Here is a 16,082-nt window from a genome sequence, read left to right on the forward strand (position 1 = left end):
GAGGCCAATGGTGATGTTAAAACATTTCGAGTTTAATGGCTGTGATAGGAGAAAACTGAGGGTAAATCAACAACATTGTAATTACTCCATAATACTAACCTAATTGATAGAGTGAAAATAAGGAACAGAATACAAATATTCTAAAACATGCATCCTGTTTGCAACAAGGCATTAAAGTAATATTACAAAAGACTTGGCAAAGCAATTAACTTTTTGTCCTAATACAAAGTGTTATGTTTTATTGGATTTGCCACAAACATATCTCCATATATTCAAGCATAGTGGTGGCTGCATCATGTTATGAGTATGCTTGTAATCGTTAAGGACTAGGGGAGTTTAAGTATAAAAAAAGTAACGGAATGGAGCTAAGCACAGGCAGAACACTAGAGGAAAACTTGATTCAGTCTGCTTTCCACCAGACACTGGGAGATTAATTCACCTTTCAGCAAGACAATAACCTAAAACACAAGGCCATATCTACACTGACGCTGCTTACCAAGAAGACAGTTGTTTAAAAAGAATTGTGTAGTATTGTGTGTAGATGGGGGAGAAAAATATCAATTTAATTCATTTTGATTTCAGGTTGTAACACAACAATATGTGAAATAAGGGGCATGAATACTTTCTGAAGGTACTGTATATAGGGAGTGGAAAAACATGGCTATATAAAGGGAGTACTAGTACCGAGTCGATGTGCAGTGGTACGAGGTAATTAAGGCAACTATGAACTGTACATATACAGTAGGTAGGGGTAAAGTGACTAGGCAATATGATAGATAATAGACAGTAGCAGCAGCGTATGTGGTGAAAGTGGCTCTGGGTGGCTGGAGTCTTTGATAAATGTTGGGCCTTCCTCTGACACCGCCTGGTATAGAGGTCCTGGATGGCACGGAGCTCAGCCCCAGTGATATACTGGGCCGTACGCACTACCCTCTATAGCGCCTTGCGGTCGGATGCCAAGCCGTTGCCATACCAAGCGGTGATGCAGCCAGTCATGGTGCAGTTGAATAACTTTGAGGATCTGAGGGCCCATGACAAATCTTTTCAGCCTTAAATAAAATAAAATGGTATTTCTCACATGCGCCAAATACAACACCTTACCGTGAAATGCTTACTTACAAGCCCTTAACCAACAATGCAAAAATGGTTTTATATTTACTAAATAAACTAAAGTTTTAAAAAAAGTTACGCAATAAAATAACTATAGTGAGGCTATACACAGGCCAGACCCAGATGCAGAGACAGGAGGCAGATGGTTGGAGTCTTAGATGTTTATTGAAACAAAAAGGGGTAGGCAAGACAATGGTCGTGGACAGGCAAAAGGTCTAAACCAGTTCAGAGTCCAGGAGGTACAGAGTGGCAGGCAGGCTCGAGGTCAAGGCAGGCAGGCAGGTACAGAGTCCAGAAACAGGCAAGGGTAAAAACCGGGAGGACTAGCAAAAAGAGAATAGAAAAGGCAGGAGCACGGGAAAAGCATGCTGGTTGACTTGGACATACAAGACGAACTGGCACAGAGAGACAGGAAACACATGGATAAATACACTGGGAAAAACAAACAACACCTGAAGGGGGTGGAGACAGTCACAAGGACAGGTGAAACAGATCAGGGTGTGACAGTACCCCCCTAGAGGCGCCACCTGGCGTCCTACCCGGGCGTATACTTGGCTGACCGGGGTGTCGACGGTGAAAATCAGCAATGAGGGCCGGGTCCAGGATGTCTTTAGCAGGGACCCAGCACCTCTCCTCCGGGCCTTAACCCTCCCAGTCAACCAGGTACTGGAAACCCCTGCCCCGTGGTCGAACACTCAGGAGGCGTCTCACCGTATACGCTGGCTGGCCATCGATGACCCAGTGGGGAGGGAGGGGCCTACAAACAGAAGACAAAGGACTGTGAGACACGGGCTTAATCCTAGACGCATGGAAGGTAGGGTGAATACAGAGGGTACGGGGTAACACAAGACGGACAGCAGTGGAACTAAGGACTCTAGAGATGGGAAAAGGACCAATGAAACAGGGGGACAGTTTGCGTGACTCCAACCGAAGGGGCAGGTCCCGAGTGGAAAGCCCCACCCTCTGCCCAATGCGGTAGCGGGGAGCTGGGGTCCGATGACGGTCCGCTTGTCGACGATACCTGGAGTTGGTCTTGAGAATTGCCGCCCGAGCTCTTCTCCAGGTACGTCGACAGCGGCGGACAAACATCTGGGCCGAGGGTACGCTGACCTCCTGCTCTTGTTCCGGGAAGAGTGGAGGTTGATACCCCAAAAAGCACTCAAAAGGAGAGAGTCCTGTGACCGAACAGGGAAGAGTGTTCCGGCCTTACTCCACCCAGACCAGTTGTCGGCTCCAGGTAGTGGGGTTGGTTGAGACCAGGCATCTCAGGGTGGTTTCTAGGCCCTGGTTGGCTCGCTCCGACTGGCCGTTGGAGTGGGGATGAAATCCGGAATGCCTTCCAGAACTGAGAACCCCGGTTGGGACCATGTCCATGGATCAGGAAGACGTGCTGCACCATAAGCTGGGCAGTCTCCTTGGCAGAGGGTAGTTTGGGGAGAAGGATGAAGTGAGCGACCTTAGAGAATTGATCCACTACCGTCAGAATGACAGTGTTGTCATCAGACGGAGGGAGCCCAGTGTCAAAGTCCAGAGAAATATGAGACCAGGTAGTGGCTGAAGGAGGCCAGAAGGAGCTTGCCGTGGAGTCTTGTTCTGAGCACACACTGTGCACGCGGTGACGAAAGCAGAGACATCAGGAACCATTGTGGTCCACCAGAAACGTTATCGGATGAAGGCTAGGTACGACGGGAACCTGGATGACAGGTCAGCCTTGAGGAATGAGCCCATTCCAGGACCCGGGACCGGACTGAGTTAGGAACAAATAACCGTTTAGCTGGGCCCGCTTCAGATTCAGGTTGGGAACGTTGGGCCTTGCGAACCAAGGTTTAAATACCCCAATCCACTGAAGCAGCAAGGTGTGAGGTAGGAAGAATGGTTTCGGAGACAGAGGGTGTGGCAGAGGAACTGTATATGCTGGAGAGGGCATCCGTTCACATTTTTGGGACCTGGGTGGTAGGAAATGGTGAAGTTGAATCTGGTGAACAACAAAGCCCACCGGGCCTGCCTGGAGTTAAGGCGTTTGGCTGTACAGAGATATTCCAAAGTTTTATGGTCGGTCCAGACCACGAAGTGCTGTTCTGCTCCTTCTAGCCAATGCCTCCACTCCTCCAGTGCCAACTTGACAGCCAGGAGTTCTCTGTTGTCAACGTCATAGTTCCTCAATGCCGGACTGAGACGATGAGACAGGAAGGCACAAGGATGGAGCTTCTGGTCCTGTGCATATCACTGGGACAGGATGGCCCCCACTCCAACATCAGAAGCATCAACCTCTACCACAAATTGACGGGATGGATCCGGATGGACAAAGATGGGTGCTGTGGTGAACCAATGTTTCAGGTCCACGAAGGCTTTATCAACCGCTGGAGACCATGTGAACGGAACTTTGGGAGAGGTGAGTGCTGACAGGTGGGCCGCCAGAGTGCTATCGTCCCGAATGAAACGGCGGTAGAAATTAGCGAACCCCAGGAAATGTTGCAACTGCACCCTGGACGTAGGCTGAGGCCACCCCACCACCGCTTTCACTTTTTCCTGATCCATTTGGACATTCCCATCCGTGATGACATATCCCATAAAGGAGATTTTTGAGCGGTGAAACTCACATTTCTCGTCCTTCACAAACAATTGGTTCTCCATGAGACACGGAAGGACTTCTCTGACATGAAGAATGTGATCTTGGGCAGACTGGGAAAAAAACTGGATGTTGTCCAGGTAAACGACCACGAAACGGTTTTGCATGTCCCGGAGCACATTGTTTACCAGAGCCTGAAAAACAGCGGGTGCGTTGGTGAGTCCAAACGGCATGACCTGGTACTCATAATGTCCACTGGCTGTATTAAAGGCTGTCTTCCACTCATCTCCTTTGCGTATCCGAACCAAGTGGTAGGCATTCCGAAGGTCCAGTTTGGAAAAAATGGTGGCTCCCTGGAGATGTTCGAAGGCCGAGGTGTGGTAGGGGATAACGATTCTTTATATCATTAAGACCCCTGTAGTCAATGCACGGACGCTTCTCCACAAAGAAAAACCATGCACTGGCAGGAGATGCAGACGAACAGATGCCTCCAGTAGCCAGAGATTCCTCAACATACTCCTCCATGGCCTTGGTCTCTGGGCCGGATAGAGAATATAGACGACAATGAGGTGGTGTGGTGCCTGGGAGGAGATCAATGGCACAATCATAAGGACGGTGCGGAGGAAAAGAAGTAGGCCGTGCCTCCAGGAGGTCATGGTACTGCCTTTGCTCACGTCCTGAGCCTGAAAGTTTTTTTTCCAGTTTTTTCCAGTTTTTTTCCCGTCCTGTCTCAAGCACAGCTGTGTGCCGTTTTAAGGCAATGAGAATAACAAAACAGACTCCAACCCTGGATGGAGCTGTATAGTCTCACTATGGTTTCTTGATACCCAAATATGAACGGGCACAGTGCTATGGGTGACTCTTCCAATAGAACGGCCATCCAGTGCCCTTGCATTCATGGGGACAGAGAGAGGTTGAGTGGGAATACCCAATTCAGAAACCATGGTAGCATCCATAAAACGTTCATCAGCCCCAGAGTTAATGAGCACTCGGAAAGACTTAGATTGGTCTCCCCACAGCAAAAGCACAAACAAAGGTGTGTGGGTGATGGGAATGAAGGAATTCCCAGTCTGGCTAACCAGAGTACTTGTACCGACCAGATACAGGGGTTTCCTAATAGGGCAGTTAGCTATATAATGTCTGCCTCACCACAGTACAGACAACAGTTAGAACTCAACCTTCGTGAGCGTTCCCTAACCGATAACAGAGCTCTTCCCAGTTGCATTGACTCAGGAGTATCCAACTCACCCGTCGATGATGATTCACGAGGGGACTCAGGTGGCGTCGGATCCTCTCAGAAAAACTGCCTTTGGAAACTTCTGGATTCCTTCGAAGGTGAGCCAGCCCTAGCGAATGAACGAGTGTGCCCGAGGCCAGACTTCTTCTCACTCTAGCGTTCCCTTAGACGTCCATCAATTCTAATGGTGAGAGCGATGAGGGAGTTGAGGTCCACCGGTAATTCCCGAGCAGCTAGCTCATCTTTAACCACCTCAGATAGTCCGTGAAGAAAGGTATCGAAAGAGACTCCGGGTTCCAGGCACTCTTGGTGGCCAACATACAAAAATCAACCATGTAGTCTGCCACACTACGGGAGTTTTGACGTAATTCACGAAGCTTACTGGCAACCTCCTTTCCGGATACCGGAGAATCGAATACCTTTCTCACCTCTGCCATGAATTCCTCCAGATGACAACAAAGGGTGGATTATTGCTCCCAAACAGCCATGGCCCAGGAGAGCGCCCTTCCCGACATTAGCGTAATAATATACGCTATCTTCAATCGGTCCGAAGGGAATGAAGATAGCTGTAACTCAAAAATAAGAGAGCACTGAGAAAGAAAACCCTGACAGGTACCAAAATTCCCAGAATGTCTCTCCGGAGGAGGTAAGCAGGGTTCTTGGGGAACCGGTGTAGGCTATACCAACTGTTATATAAATATTCATACACATAGCTCATATAAACAAAGACATTCCGTCGTAAGAACACATACACCCAGCCATAAGACTGACCCCCTCTTCCTTATATAAACACACATCTCATCTCCCTCTAACTGGCCGGTCCCAAGAGCAAAGAACTTTTGCTGTGCACCAATGGGGCCCGCTCTGGCTAGAGCAAGGCCCGCCTCCAACCCTCCGACCAGTCAAGAAGACCGAAACGACAAGACTCCACCTACTTTATTCTATGTATAAAAATGAATGTAACCATTGTATAGGCCTCTTTTTCACCTGGCTCCTTGCCGAGTTATGTGAACTAGGTCCGTGCACGTAAAACTGCGGGACAAGATATCTCTGACTCATTAAAACTGTCTTTTGTTACAACTGAAATCCACTCTGTCCAGCGTCCGTGATTTGGTCTCAACTCTCCAGTATTTGAACACTAACACAACTCACCACTAAAAGGAAGAAAATGTACCGGGAGATTGGGGATTCTCAGGGATGGCAGGCAGCCTATGAGTTAACTCCTTAATTAGCTCCATGGTACCCTTAAACCCTTGGTCGTGGCGTTCCGTCAGGGAATTAAGCCCTTCCAACAGGTCCTGTAGTAGCTCCTCATGCCTGCCAATAGTGGCTCCCTGCAGGGAGACAACGTGGCGGAGCTGGTCCAAGTCTGCTGGGTCTGTCATGGCCAGTACGTACTATCAGGGCACAAGGCGAGACCCAGATGCAGACACAGGAGGCAGATGGTTGGAGTCTTAGATGTTTATTGATCCAAAAAGGGGTAGGCAAGAGAATGGTCGTGGACAGACAAAAGGTCAAAACTAGTTCAGAATCCAGGAGGTTCAGAGTGGAAGGCAGGCTCGAGGTCAAGGCAGGCAGAATAGTCAGGCAGGTGGGTACAGAGTCCAGAAACAGGCAAGGGTCAAAACTGGGAGGACTAGCAAAAAGAGAATAGAAAAGGCAGGCGCACAGGAAAAGCACACTGGTAGAAATACAAGACGAACTGGGACAGAGACAGGAAACACAGGGATAAATACACTGGGGAAAATAAGCGACACCTGGAGGGAATGGAGACAATCACAAGGACAGGTAAAACAGATCAGGGCGTGACACTAACAGGATTTTATCTGTAACTTCCATCATTCTACCAATATTTGTGGATTGTTTTTCTGGCTCTTACAGACTCAAGGTTGGTTTGCTCCATCAGAAGCTCCTGTCTGATTTGGACCACAGATAATTTTTATTCATTATACAAAATTATCAACAATTTACATCCCTACATCAAACAATATACTAAATACATAATATACAGAAATATATATTAAAACATTTTTTTTAAATATGATCATTCCAGTGCAATTGTATTCACTCAGAAAAATATCTCATTATAATGATTCCGGAATATGTTATTATTTTTGTTATTCACTCTGGATAAGTCTTTACAAAATTGTTAAATTCAATAAAAAATATTTGGTATGGAATTCTGTAATCATTGTTCATGTATAAAGTATTTGGCAACAACAATAAAAAAAACATGGGTAGTGTTCAGAAAGGTAAATAAGTATTCTGCAAGGTTTTTCCAAAAATCTATCACAGATTTACATTCATAGAACAAGTTAGTCAGATTTGAACAGAAAACGCAGATATCATCAATATCAACAAATTTGGACAAAGAATTACAAGGATATATCTTATGTAGAATCTTAAAGTGCACGTCCTTAAATTTGTTTGGAATACAATATTTGTAAGGGATCAAGAAAGCTTTTTTCCAGACAATGTCAGGAATAAGCATGTTCCAGAAATGTTTTCCTCCAGGCGTAAATTGATTCTGTGAATGGAAAATGTGTCTTATGTATTTGCTACAAGATTTCTCAAGTACGCCCACGCCTTCCAAACTGAGTTCTGGATAAACTCTGTGATCATCACCAAAGCTAAGATGAGTTTTAATCTGTGTAGTTAGACCACTGGGAATGGCTTTGATCACAGAAATAAACTCTCTGAAAGGTATTGGAAACCCATTCAATGTTATAAATTGTTTATATGAAAGAATATTACCCCTGTTGTTGAAAAACATCAAGAACAAAGTTAATATTATTATCATGCCAGCTAGGGTAGAACAATGATGTATTCCTTACAGTTATGGTATTTCTGAATTATTCCACAAAATGTGGGGACAAAAACACATTTTCCAGGACATTAAAGCTGGTTGGTGAAACCTAGCCAATTTAGCGGGTAATCTTTCGGGAATGTAATTATTTTTCAGTCAAAATTAAAGACCTCCCAATTTATTAAACATTGTTTGGAATGAAATAACAAATTGATTCAAACATCTTTTCAACCAATTGATCTTGAAAGTGTTATTTATGTGAACAAAATCCAACACTTCCAGACTTCCTTCAGATCTTTGATTTGAGAGGACTGACTTTTTTAGTTTGTGAGACTTATTTTTCCAGATGATGTCAAGAAACGTCTTGTTGATCTCTTTACAGGTAGAGGGATTTACAAATAAAGATCACGAGGGGTATACAAAGCGAAGACAGTCCCTCTGCCTTGGACAGAAGCACTCTCCCAAGTATAGAAATATCCCTTTGTAGCCAATTATTAAATATATTCTTGGGTTTGTTCGATTGACATTGGTAAATTGCGACCTGAGTGGAAATCATCCTCAATTGCAGGGACATAATTCTGAATGTGGCAAATGTAGCTTTCATAACCATCTTCCTGAAATTGTGAGTTGTAAAACCTTCATAATTGACCAATGTTGATATTGTAATGGGATCCTTGCATAATACATCATTCATTTTGAGTGCCGTTAGATTTTATTTTGTAGCTGAAACAAGTTATAGTTAATTTCTTGCTAGATTGATTGCCAATATTTGACTGTTAACCACCTAACCCTCAAAGTTGCTTGGACAAGCGAGAAAACAGTCCCTCTCACAGCGACGCCATCTTGGCTTGAGATCCTTTCTTCTTCTTCTTCTTCTTCTTCTTCTTCTTCTGTGAGTTTTATGGCGGACTACAACCCCAAAAGGTGTATTGCCGCCACCAACATTACCAAAACAAACAAAACTCCCACTTCTTCCTTCTTTTAATTATCCATATCTCCCTTCTCAGGCTCTAGGACCCGAGAGGGTGGTATGGCTTGTTCCAATATTCCATGTAACTCCTATGCTGAGAAATCTTTCAGCCCCAGGAACCGCTCCGCCGTATCCACTATGGTTTCTATCTTCCTGGACCTTCTCTCCACCTTGGCAGAGCCATTAATTACCATAGCTATAAAAGGCAACAAAGTCCAAACCTTTAAAATGTCAGGATCCTGCTGATGAAAGGCAATCCCTGCAGCCTGCAGTGTAGGCCTATCCACCACCATGGACTCTTCTGGTGCACCATTCAAACTCCCAACCCAACCCAGCTGCTGCATATGAAATGCTCTGTACAACCCTGACTTTGGCCACCTCATTCGCCTTCACCCTTGTGGGGCATTTGAAAGACGTGGCTTCATGGTTCCCACCGCAATTGCAACATGTCACATTTTTATCACTTTTAAAACACATAATATGATATTTTCCACGACATCTCGGCTTATCCCTTCTGCAAACGCTTGATACATGACCAAAAGCTTTACAATGATCACACTGCATTGGTCTTGGGATAAATGCTCTGACTCTGTAGTTAATATACCCTAACTGTACTTGAGTATTTTTGATTTTTTTATAACCTATATTTAACTAGGCAAGTCAGTTAAGAACAAATTCTTATTTACAATGACAGTCTAACCCAGCCAAACCCTAACCCAGACGACGCTGGGCCAATTGTGCGGCACCCTATGGGACTCCCAATCACAGCCGGTTGTGATACAGCCTGGAATCAAACCAGGGTCTGTAGTGACGCCTCTAGCACTGAGATGCAATGACTTAGACCGCTGCGCCACTCGGGAGAGACTCCATATCAAAAAACAAAAGAACAGATAGATACTTCACTTGTTCACCATTCACCACACAATTCATCCGACATGCTTCAATCACTCCAGGAATATTTTTCATCTCTTCAAAATTGACTTCCCACGAGACGTCAGATATAACCCCCTTGAGGGGTAGCCTGACACACACGACACTTCAAACTTGTCAAATCGGTTAAGACACAATGCACGTTCCCTCTGATCCGCAGAAGCACAAAAAATCTAAACAAGCCCACATCTCGTGATCCTTACAGCCTTCACTTTACCCAGCAATCTCTCCACCAGTTTGAATAACTCAAATGGTTTATTTAAGATTGGTACTCTGCTCAGCTGCTCCTCATTAAGAAACAGTACTCAATACAAAGGATCATTCTCATCACTGTACACTACTTTGCTTTGTTTTCCATTATTTTGGATAATACTCCAATTCTCCTTGATTCTACAGCCATTGTATTCCGAATCCACTTCATCATCCGATTCCGCCATCTTTCCATCGGCTCTAGGGTTTATGATCGACAGTAATGTTATGCTGTCCCGCTCTTCTAGTCACCTTTCCCCATTAATCTGACTGCCAAGGCCTTTTGAGATCATTTAATGTTGGATCATTGATTTACACTTCCAAATTTGAAATCATTGAAGTCACGTCACATGTGAGTCTTAGGCCGATTACTCTTGTCTGAATTGAACAAGCAAGCCAATCGCTCTGGGATGGATTATTCTGCCTTGCAGATTTTGTACGTCACTTCCTTATTGTATTTCGCAAATTCGAGCGCGGTATGATTTCGTTTCATGTGGAAAGGAAAGGCTAGAACCAGCCCGTGTATATTTCGTAAAGTTCTGTTGTAGCTAAAATAATTATATCTGCTGTTAATTTCAAAATGAGTGAAGACCCTGACTCTCCTCCCGAAAGGGAAATGAAGGTAAGGCAAACTATTGTAGCTACGTAGCTAGCAAGTTAACAAGCTTGTAGCATTAGCTTGCTAGCTAGCCTGTCAACTAGCTAGTGTTTCTGCTAGTTAGTAAGTTAGATAGCGATCTGGGGATAACCTTCCAACTGAAGTAACGTTACGTTATTGTCTGTTTCTTACTGCCCAATTCTCATAATGTTACTAGCTAGTAGTTATCCTATATTTTAGTCAAAGATGGCTAGCTAAGCCAGACTCAACTAGCTAACAACAAAGTCATGAACATGAAACAACTAAACGATGTATGGATTAACAAGTGTTTAGCTAGCTAGCTGTATACATTTGGGTGTCTAACACTGACTTTCTTCAACAGTAACTAGCTATGTCAGATCATTAGCTACCTACAAGCTAACTAGTTAGTTACATCCATTTATGAATGCTATTGTGCTCTACCTAAATAATATTGTTTTTGCTATTAGTAGCATTTATTCTAGGAGGCATTCATTCAGCTGCTAGCTATCCCAACGTAATTTATTTCCAAATCCACCTCGTCCTGTCAACAATATTTTGTTGTTAACATAGTCAAAATGGGCTTTACGGATATTAACCCTTGTGTTGTTTAATGGGTAAAAAAAAGAAGACCGCCACTATGTTTAACAGCAGAGAAAACCCCCGAAATGATATTTTTTCAACATTTCCTAGAGACCCCAACATTTAGAAAAAGTGAAACATCGCCTTTGTTCATATTTCCATGAAGGCTGTACACCACCATGGTAGGGCTGGGCAATATGGCCAAAATATATCACGGTATTTATACAAATTTTAAAAAAGGATGGTATGAAGGTATTTTTAGTTTTTGAATAATACAAGTTCTACTTTTGCTTTATTGGTAGTGAGTGATCCTAGGGTGGCAACACATACATTCTAAGTGATTTCAATGTGTCTTGCTCCATTCTGATTGTTTTATACTGTTCAATTCAACTTCAACCAAAACAAATTTCAGCATTTCTGCATTTCCTGCACTATATTGCAGTGGTGAAAAAAGTACCCAATTGTCATACTTGAGTAAAAGTAAAGATATTTTAATAGAAAATTACCCAGTAAAAGTGTAAAAGTATTTGGTTTTAAATATACTTAACTATCAAAAGTAAATGTAATTGATAAAATGTGCTTAAGTATCAGAAGTAAAAGTTTAAATAATTTCCTTATTTTACCCCCCTTTTTTCTCCCCAATTTTGTGGTATCCAATTGGTAGTAGTATTGTCTCATCGCTGCAACTCCCGTACGGACTCGGGAGAGGCGAAGGTCAAGAGCCATGCGTCCTCCGAAACACAACCTAGCCGCACTGCTTCTTGACACAATGCACATCCAACCCGGAAGCCAGCCGCACCAATGTGTCGGAGGAAACACTGTACACCTGACGACCTGGTCAGCGTGCACTGCGCCCGGCCCACCACGGGAGTCACGAGTGCGTGATGAGACAAGGATATCCCTGCCGGCCAAACCCTCCCTAACCTGGGCGACGCTGGACCAATTGTGCGTTGCCCCATGGGCCTCCCGGTTGAGGCCGGCTGCGACAGAGCCTGGGCTCAAACCCAGAATCTCTGGTGGCACAGCTAGCACTGCGATGCAGTGTCTTAGACCACTGTACCACCCGGGAGGCCGGCACCATTTTTTTAATTTATGGATAGCCAGGGGCACACTTCAGCACTCAGACATAATTTACAAACAAAGCATTTGTGTTCAGTGAGTCCTCCAGATCAGAGGCAGTAGATTACCAGGGATGTTCTCTTGACAAGTGCGTGTATTGGACCATTTTCCTGTCCTGCTAAGCATTCAAAATGTAACGAGTACTTTTAGGTGTCAGTAAAAATTTATGGAGTAAAAGGTACAGTATTTTCTTTGGAATGTAGTGAAGTAAAGTACAGATACCAACAACAACAAATATTAAGTATTTTCACTTAAGCATTGTTTACTAATGGGGAATGCAGTCAGAGGCCATCAAGGTGCTTCTGATGACAGTCCCCCCAGTACTCTCTTTGCTGAAGAAATGAGTAATTGAGAAAGTGTGAAATTCAGTGCCCAACAAGTCTTAGATCAGATTTTTTTTAGATGTCCAGGAGGAACAAGAGAAGAATGATTTAGATGTGCAGGTGGTATCTGAAGAAGAAGATGGGGAAGAATACAACCCAGAGTGCAATGCATCATCTTCAGATGAAGAAATCCCCCAAGCTGAAAGAGAGACGTTTCTGTCAAAGAAAAACAAAATAACATGGTCCTTGTCACCATATGACAACCAGGGCAGGATGGCAGCACAACATGGCATAAGGATGACTCCAGGGCTCACAAGACATGCAGTTGGGTGTGTATAGGTCCCAAGGCGAGGCTACATGTAGTCTCTGGAATGCAGAGAGTGGAAAGGTGAATGTTTGTGCCACGATGCCACTGAAAGTCTTTCACACTTTCTCAAGAGTGCTGCGATTTGATAACCGTGAGTCAAGACCTGCAAGACATGTGAGAGACAAACTGGCGGCCAAAAGAGAGGTCTGGGAGAAGTGGGTGGAGCGTCTGCCATACCTCTACAACCTTGAGCATGAAGTAACAGCGGATGAGCAACTGGTTCCATTGAGGTACATTTTTATTTTCATATCTGTAATGTAAGTGATTTTCACAGTTAATTTGATTATGTATTGCTGTAATATCATTGATTTATGTGATTGTTTTCTGTGACACTGATACTAAATACTGATAGTAATCTCTTTTGTCAAAAGGTCACTGTCCTTTCCGGCAGTATATGCCCAGCAAGCAAGCAAAGTATCGCATCAAGATGTGGGTGGTCTGTGACGCACAATCCATCTACGCTTGGAAGATGCAAGTCTACACAGAGAAGCTGACCAGTGGAGGCCTGGAGAAGAACCAGGGGATGCGGGCTGTGCTTGATGTGACAGATGGACTGAAGGGGCACAATATCAAATGACAATTTCTTAAACTCTTATGAACTCAGCCAGCAGCTCCTGAAGAGGAAGATCACCATGGTTGGCACAGTTAGAAAGAACAAGCCTGAGCTCCACCTGTAGGGTGAGGAGTGTAGCTCCTCTCAACAAGGGGGAGAGAGGCCATCTCATCAAAGTTTGCCTTCACCCCACCACCACTCTAGTTTCTTACCTCCCAAAGAGGAACAAGAATGTGGTCCTCCTGAGCACACTGCAGTGATCGTGAGGACAGGAAGCCAGCCATCATCCTGGACTACAACCACAACAAAGGAGGCGTGGACAACATGGACAACATGGACAAGGTGATTGAACTTACAGCTGCAGCAGGATAACTGCCCGTCGGCCCCTGGTCATCTTCCATAACATAATTAATGTGTCCTCATACAATGCCTTCATGATATGGAGCAAGATCAACCCTACCTGAATGCCTGATAAGCGGAACAAGAGGAGGGTGTTCCTGGAGCATCTGGGAAAGGCACTTGTAACCCCACACATTCACTGAAGGGAGCACCTCCTCCCCTGCACAGCAGCCTCTGCAGCGCTTGTGAAAGCTCTTCAGGGGGCTGAATCTTGTCCTGATCCACCTGAGGCTGGGGCAGGCAAGAGGAGGAGATGCCAATTCTGCCCCCCAAAGAAGGACTGTAAAACAAATACTATGTGCTGCACATGTGAGAAATACATCTGCAAAGTCCATGCACACACACTTGCATACTGTCCTACATGTGCTAATTAGTTGATAGATGCAAAACAGAAATGTGAAGAACATAAATCTATCTTATTTATTGTTGTTTATGCACTTTTTGGCTGGGGGCAATGGTTAAAAAATGGGAGAAGACTAGTATTTTGTAGTTGAATTCGTCATTGTACAGTATATAAGAATATATTACTATTTTGCCAAAAATGTTCAAGACTTATTGTTTCCCTTCAATAAAATGCATTCAAAACTACTTTCTGCACATGTCTGCTACTTTCTTAGGCCATACTAGTGCTATCTCTTGTTAAAAATGTAGGTTTACACCTATGCAGTACCTTTAGCAATAACAATTATGATCCTCTACTTTAGTAAAGAAAATAATTATGACAGATGTATTGTAATAAATAAATTCTTTCTGCATTGTGAAGAGGGAAACCCAGATATTCACAAAGTTTGAATTGTTTCTTCATGCAAAATAGATTTGGGGTTTAAAATTCAGTTAAAATGCTTTATTTTAGGGGTTTAGTGAAGGCGGGTCTTCTTTTTTTTTTTCCCCTTAGGACAAGGGGAGTGAGTATACAGAATGTTAAGATTAGACAAGGGTTAAACGAGTAGCATACATGAGACTAAATTCAGTGCCATCACAGTCATGAAGTATTCTATTATTTTATGCAGGATTTTCAGTTCCGGCAAATGAAGAAAACCCGTGTCTTTGATTCACCTGATGACCTGCCGAAGGATAGATCAAGTCTGCTCGCCATCTCCAACAAATTTGGACTGACATTTGTCGGACTAGACAGAAAGATCAAGGTGTACCTCACAGGAGACATCCTAGCTTCAGACAAAGTTGATGGAAACTCCAATGAAATAGGTAAGATTTTCTGTACATAGGTCATTCTGTCTCGTACAGTTTTCCTAAGCAATGACAGTTATGACGTGCCTTGGCCAATGTAACTTGACTTTACTTTTTTCTCTCAATCTTACTCTTTCTCAGTTGAGGGGATAGCAGCCTTAGCTGATGTTCATGTGGAGTTGCCTGTGCACAACCTGGGACTCAGCAGTGATGAGCTCACCCTGTCAGTCAGTGGCATGTCAGAAGCATCAGGCCTGTCACTGGCCTTCTATGACGTCCGCACCTTCATCAACAAGGTGATTAACTCTCATAACAACCCCCCACTGCTAATGGGGTGGTACGGTTTCGTCATGGTGAAACAGAGTTCAGAGTCCATGCTTTGATATCGTTTGAAAGCACATCAAGACTAGTCACCCCAACTTCTTCAGTTCCATATTTTTCCCACACACCTAATCCCCTCACTTCCATGGCTGCCCCCTCTCTCCAGGCCCGACCGCAGAAGTTGCCATTTGCGACTCTGCAACTGAGAGCCGGCCTGGGCATTATTGTGCAGGACCTCAAATGGAACCCTGTGCAGGTGTCCATGCTGGCCACCTGTCTGTCTGACGGCAGCATGATGGTGCTGGAGGTCACAGACAGCGTCACAGTGCAGGCCCAGCTACCCGCCACAGCGGGCATCACCTGTGGTAAGTGTGACATAGTGTGTAATAACTTTGAGGAATACATTTTTCATGTGATTGGAATTTTATACAATTTGTTTTCGCTTTTTGTCATCTTCTCCCTTAATACAGTATGCTGGAGTCCCAAAGGAAAGCAAGTAGCAGCAGGAAAAATGAATGCAACAGTCAGTCAGTATACTCCAGTAAGTCTGTACCAACAACTCTCAGTATAATACATTTAACAACGTTACACACACTTATTATTCCTGTGAAGTCTGGAGTTTATGATGTATTTTGCCCACAGGAGGTTGGTGGCACCTTAATGACTGGAGCTGAAATAGTGGAATGGTATTAAATACATCAAACGTGTGGTTTCCAGGTGTTTGATGCCATTCCATTTGCTCC

At 44.1% G+C, this 16,082-nt stretch overlaps 1 protein-coding gene and 1 long non-coding RNA gene across 4 annotated transcripts in view; both read left to right on the forward strand.

Moving 5' to 3' along the window:
* Window positions 1-10,269: 10,269 nt before the first annotated feature.
* LOC139408647 (nucleoporin 214) overlaps window positions 10,270-16,082 on the forward strand; it is a 74,954-nt gene continuing 69,141 nt past the window's right edge. Inside the window, exons 1-5 of one of the 3 annotated variants that reach the window (XM_071152801.1) lie at window positions 10,270-10,493; window positions 14,841-15,036; window positions 15,160-15,314; window positions 15,506-15,704; window positions 15,810-15,880. In XM_071152801.1, coding sequence (XP_071008902.1) covers window positions 10,452-10,493; window positions 14,841-15,036; window positions 15,160-15,314; window positions 15,506-15,704; window positions 15,810-15,880 — 663 coding nt within the window. In that variant the 5' untranslated portion in view covers window positions 10,270-10,451. The remainder of the gene's footprint in view (window positions 10,494-14,840; window positions 15,037-15,159; window positions 15,315-15,505; window positions 15,705-15,809; window positions 15,881-16,082) is intronic. The other 2 variants (XM_071152802.1, XM_071152800.1) reach the window with 2 other exon arrangements.
* On the forward strand, window positions 12,949-14,416 carry LOC139408648 (uncharacterized). The gene is made up of 2 exons (XR_011634308.1): window positions 12,949-13,108; window positions 13,250-14,416. It is a non-coding gene; the product is annotated as an uncharacterized lncRNA (long non-coding RNA).

Source organism: Oncorhynchus clarkii, chromosome 5, assembly GCF_045791955.1.
Source record: "Oncorhynchus clarkii lewisi isolate Uvic-CL-2024 chromosome 5, UVic_Ocla_1.0, whole genome shotgun sequence".
NCBI lineage: Eukaryota > Metazoa > Chordata > Actinopteri > Salmoniformes > Salmonidae > Oncorhynchus > Oncorhynchus clarkii.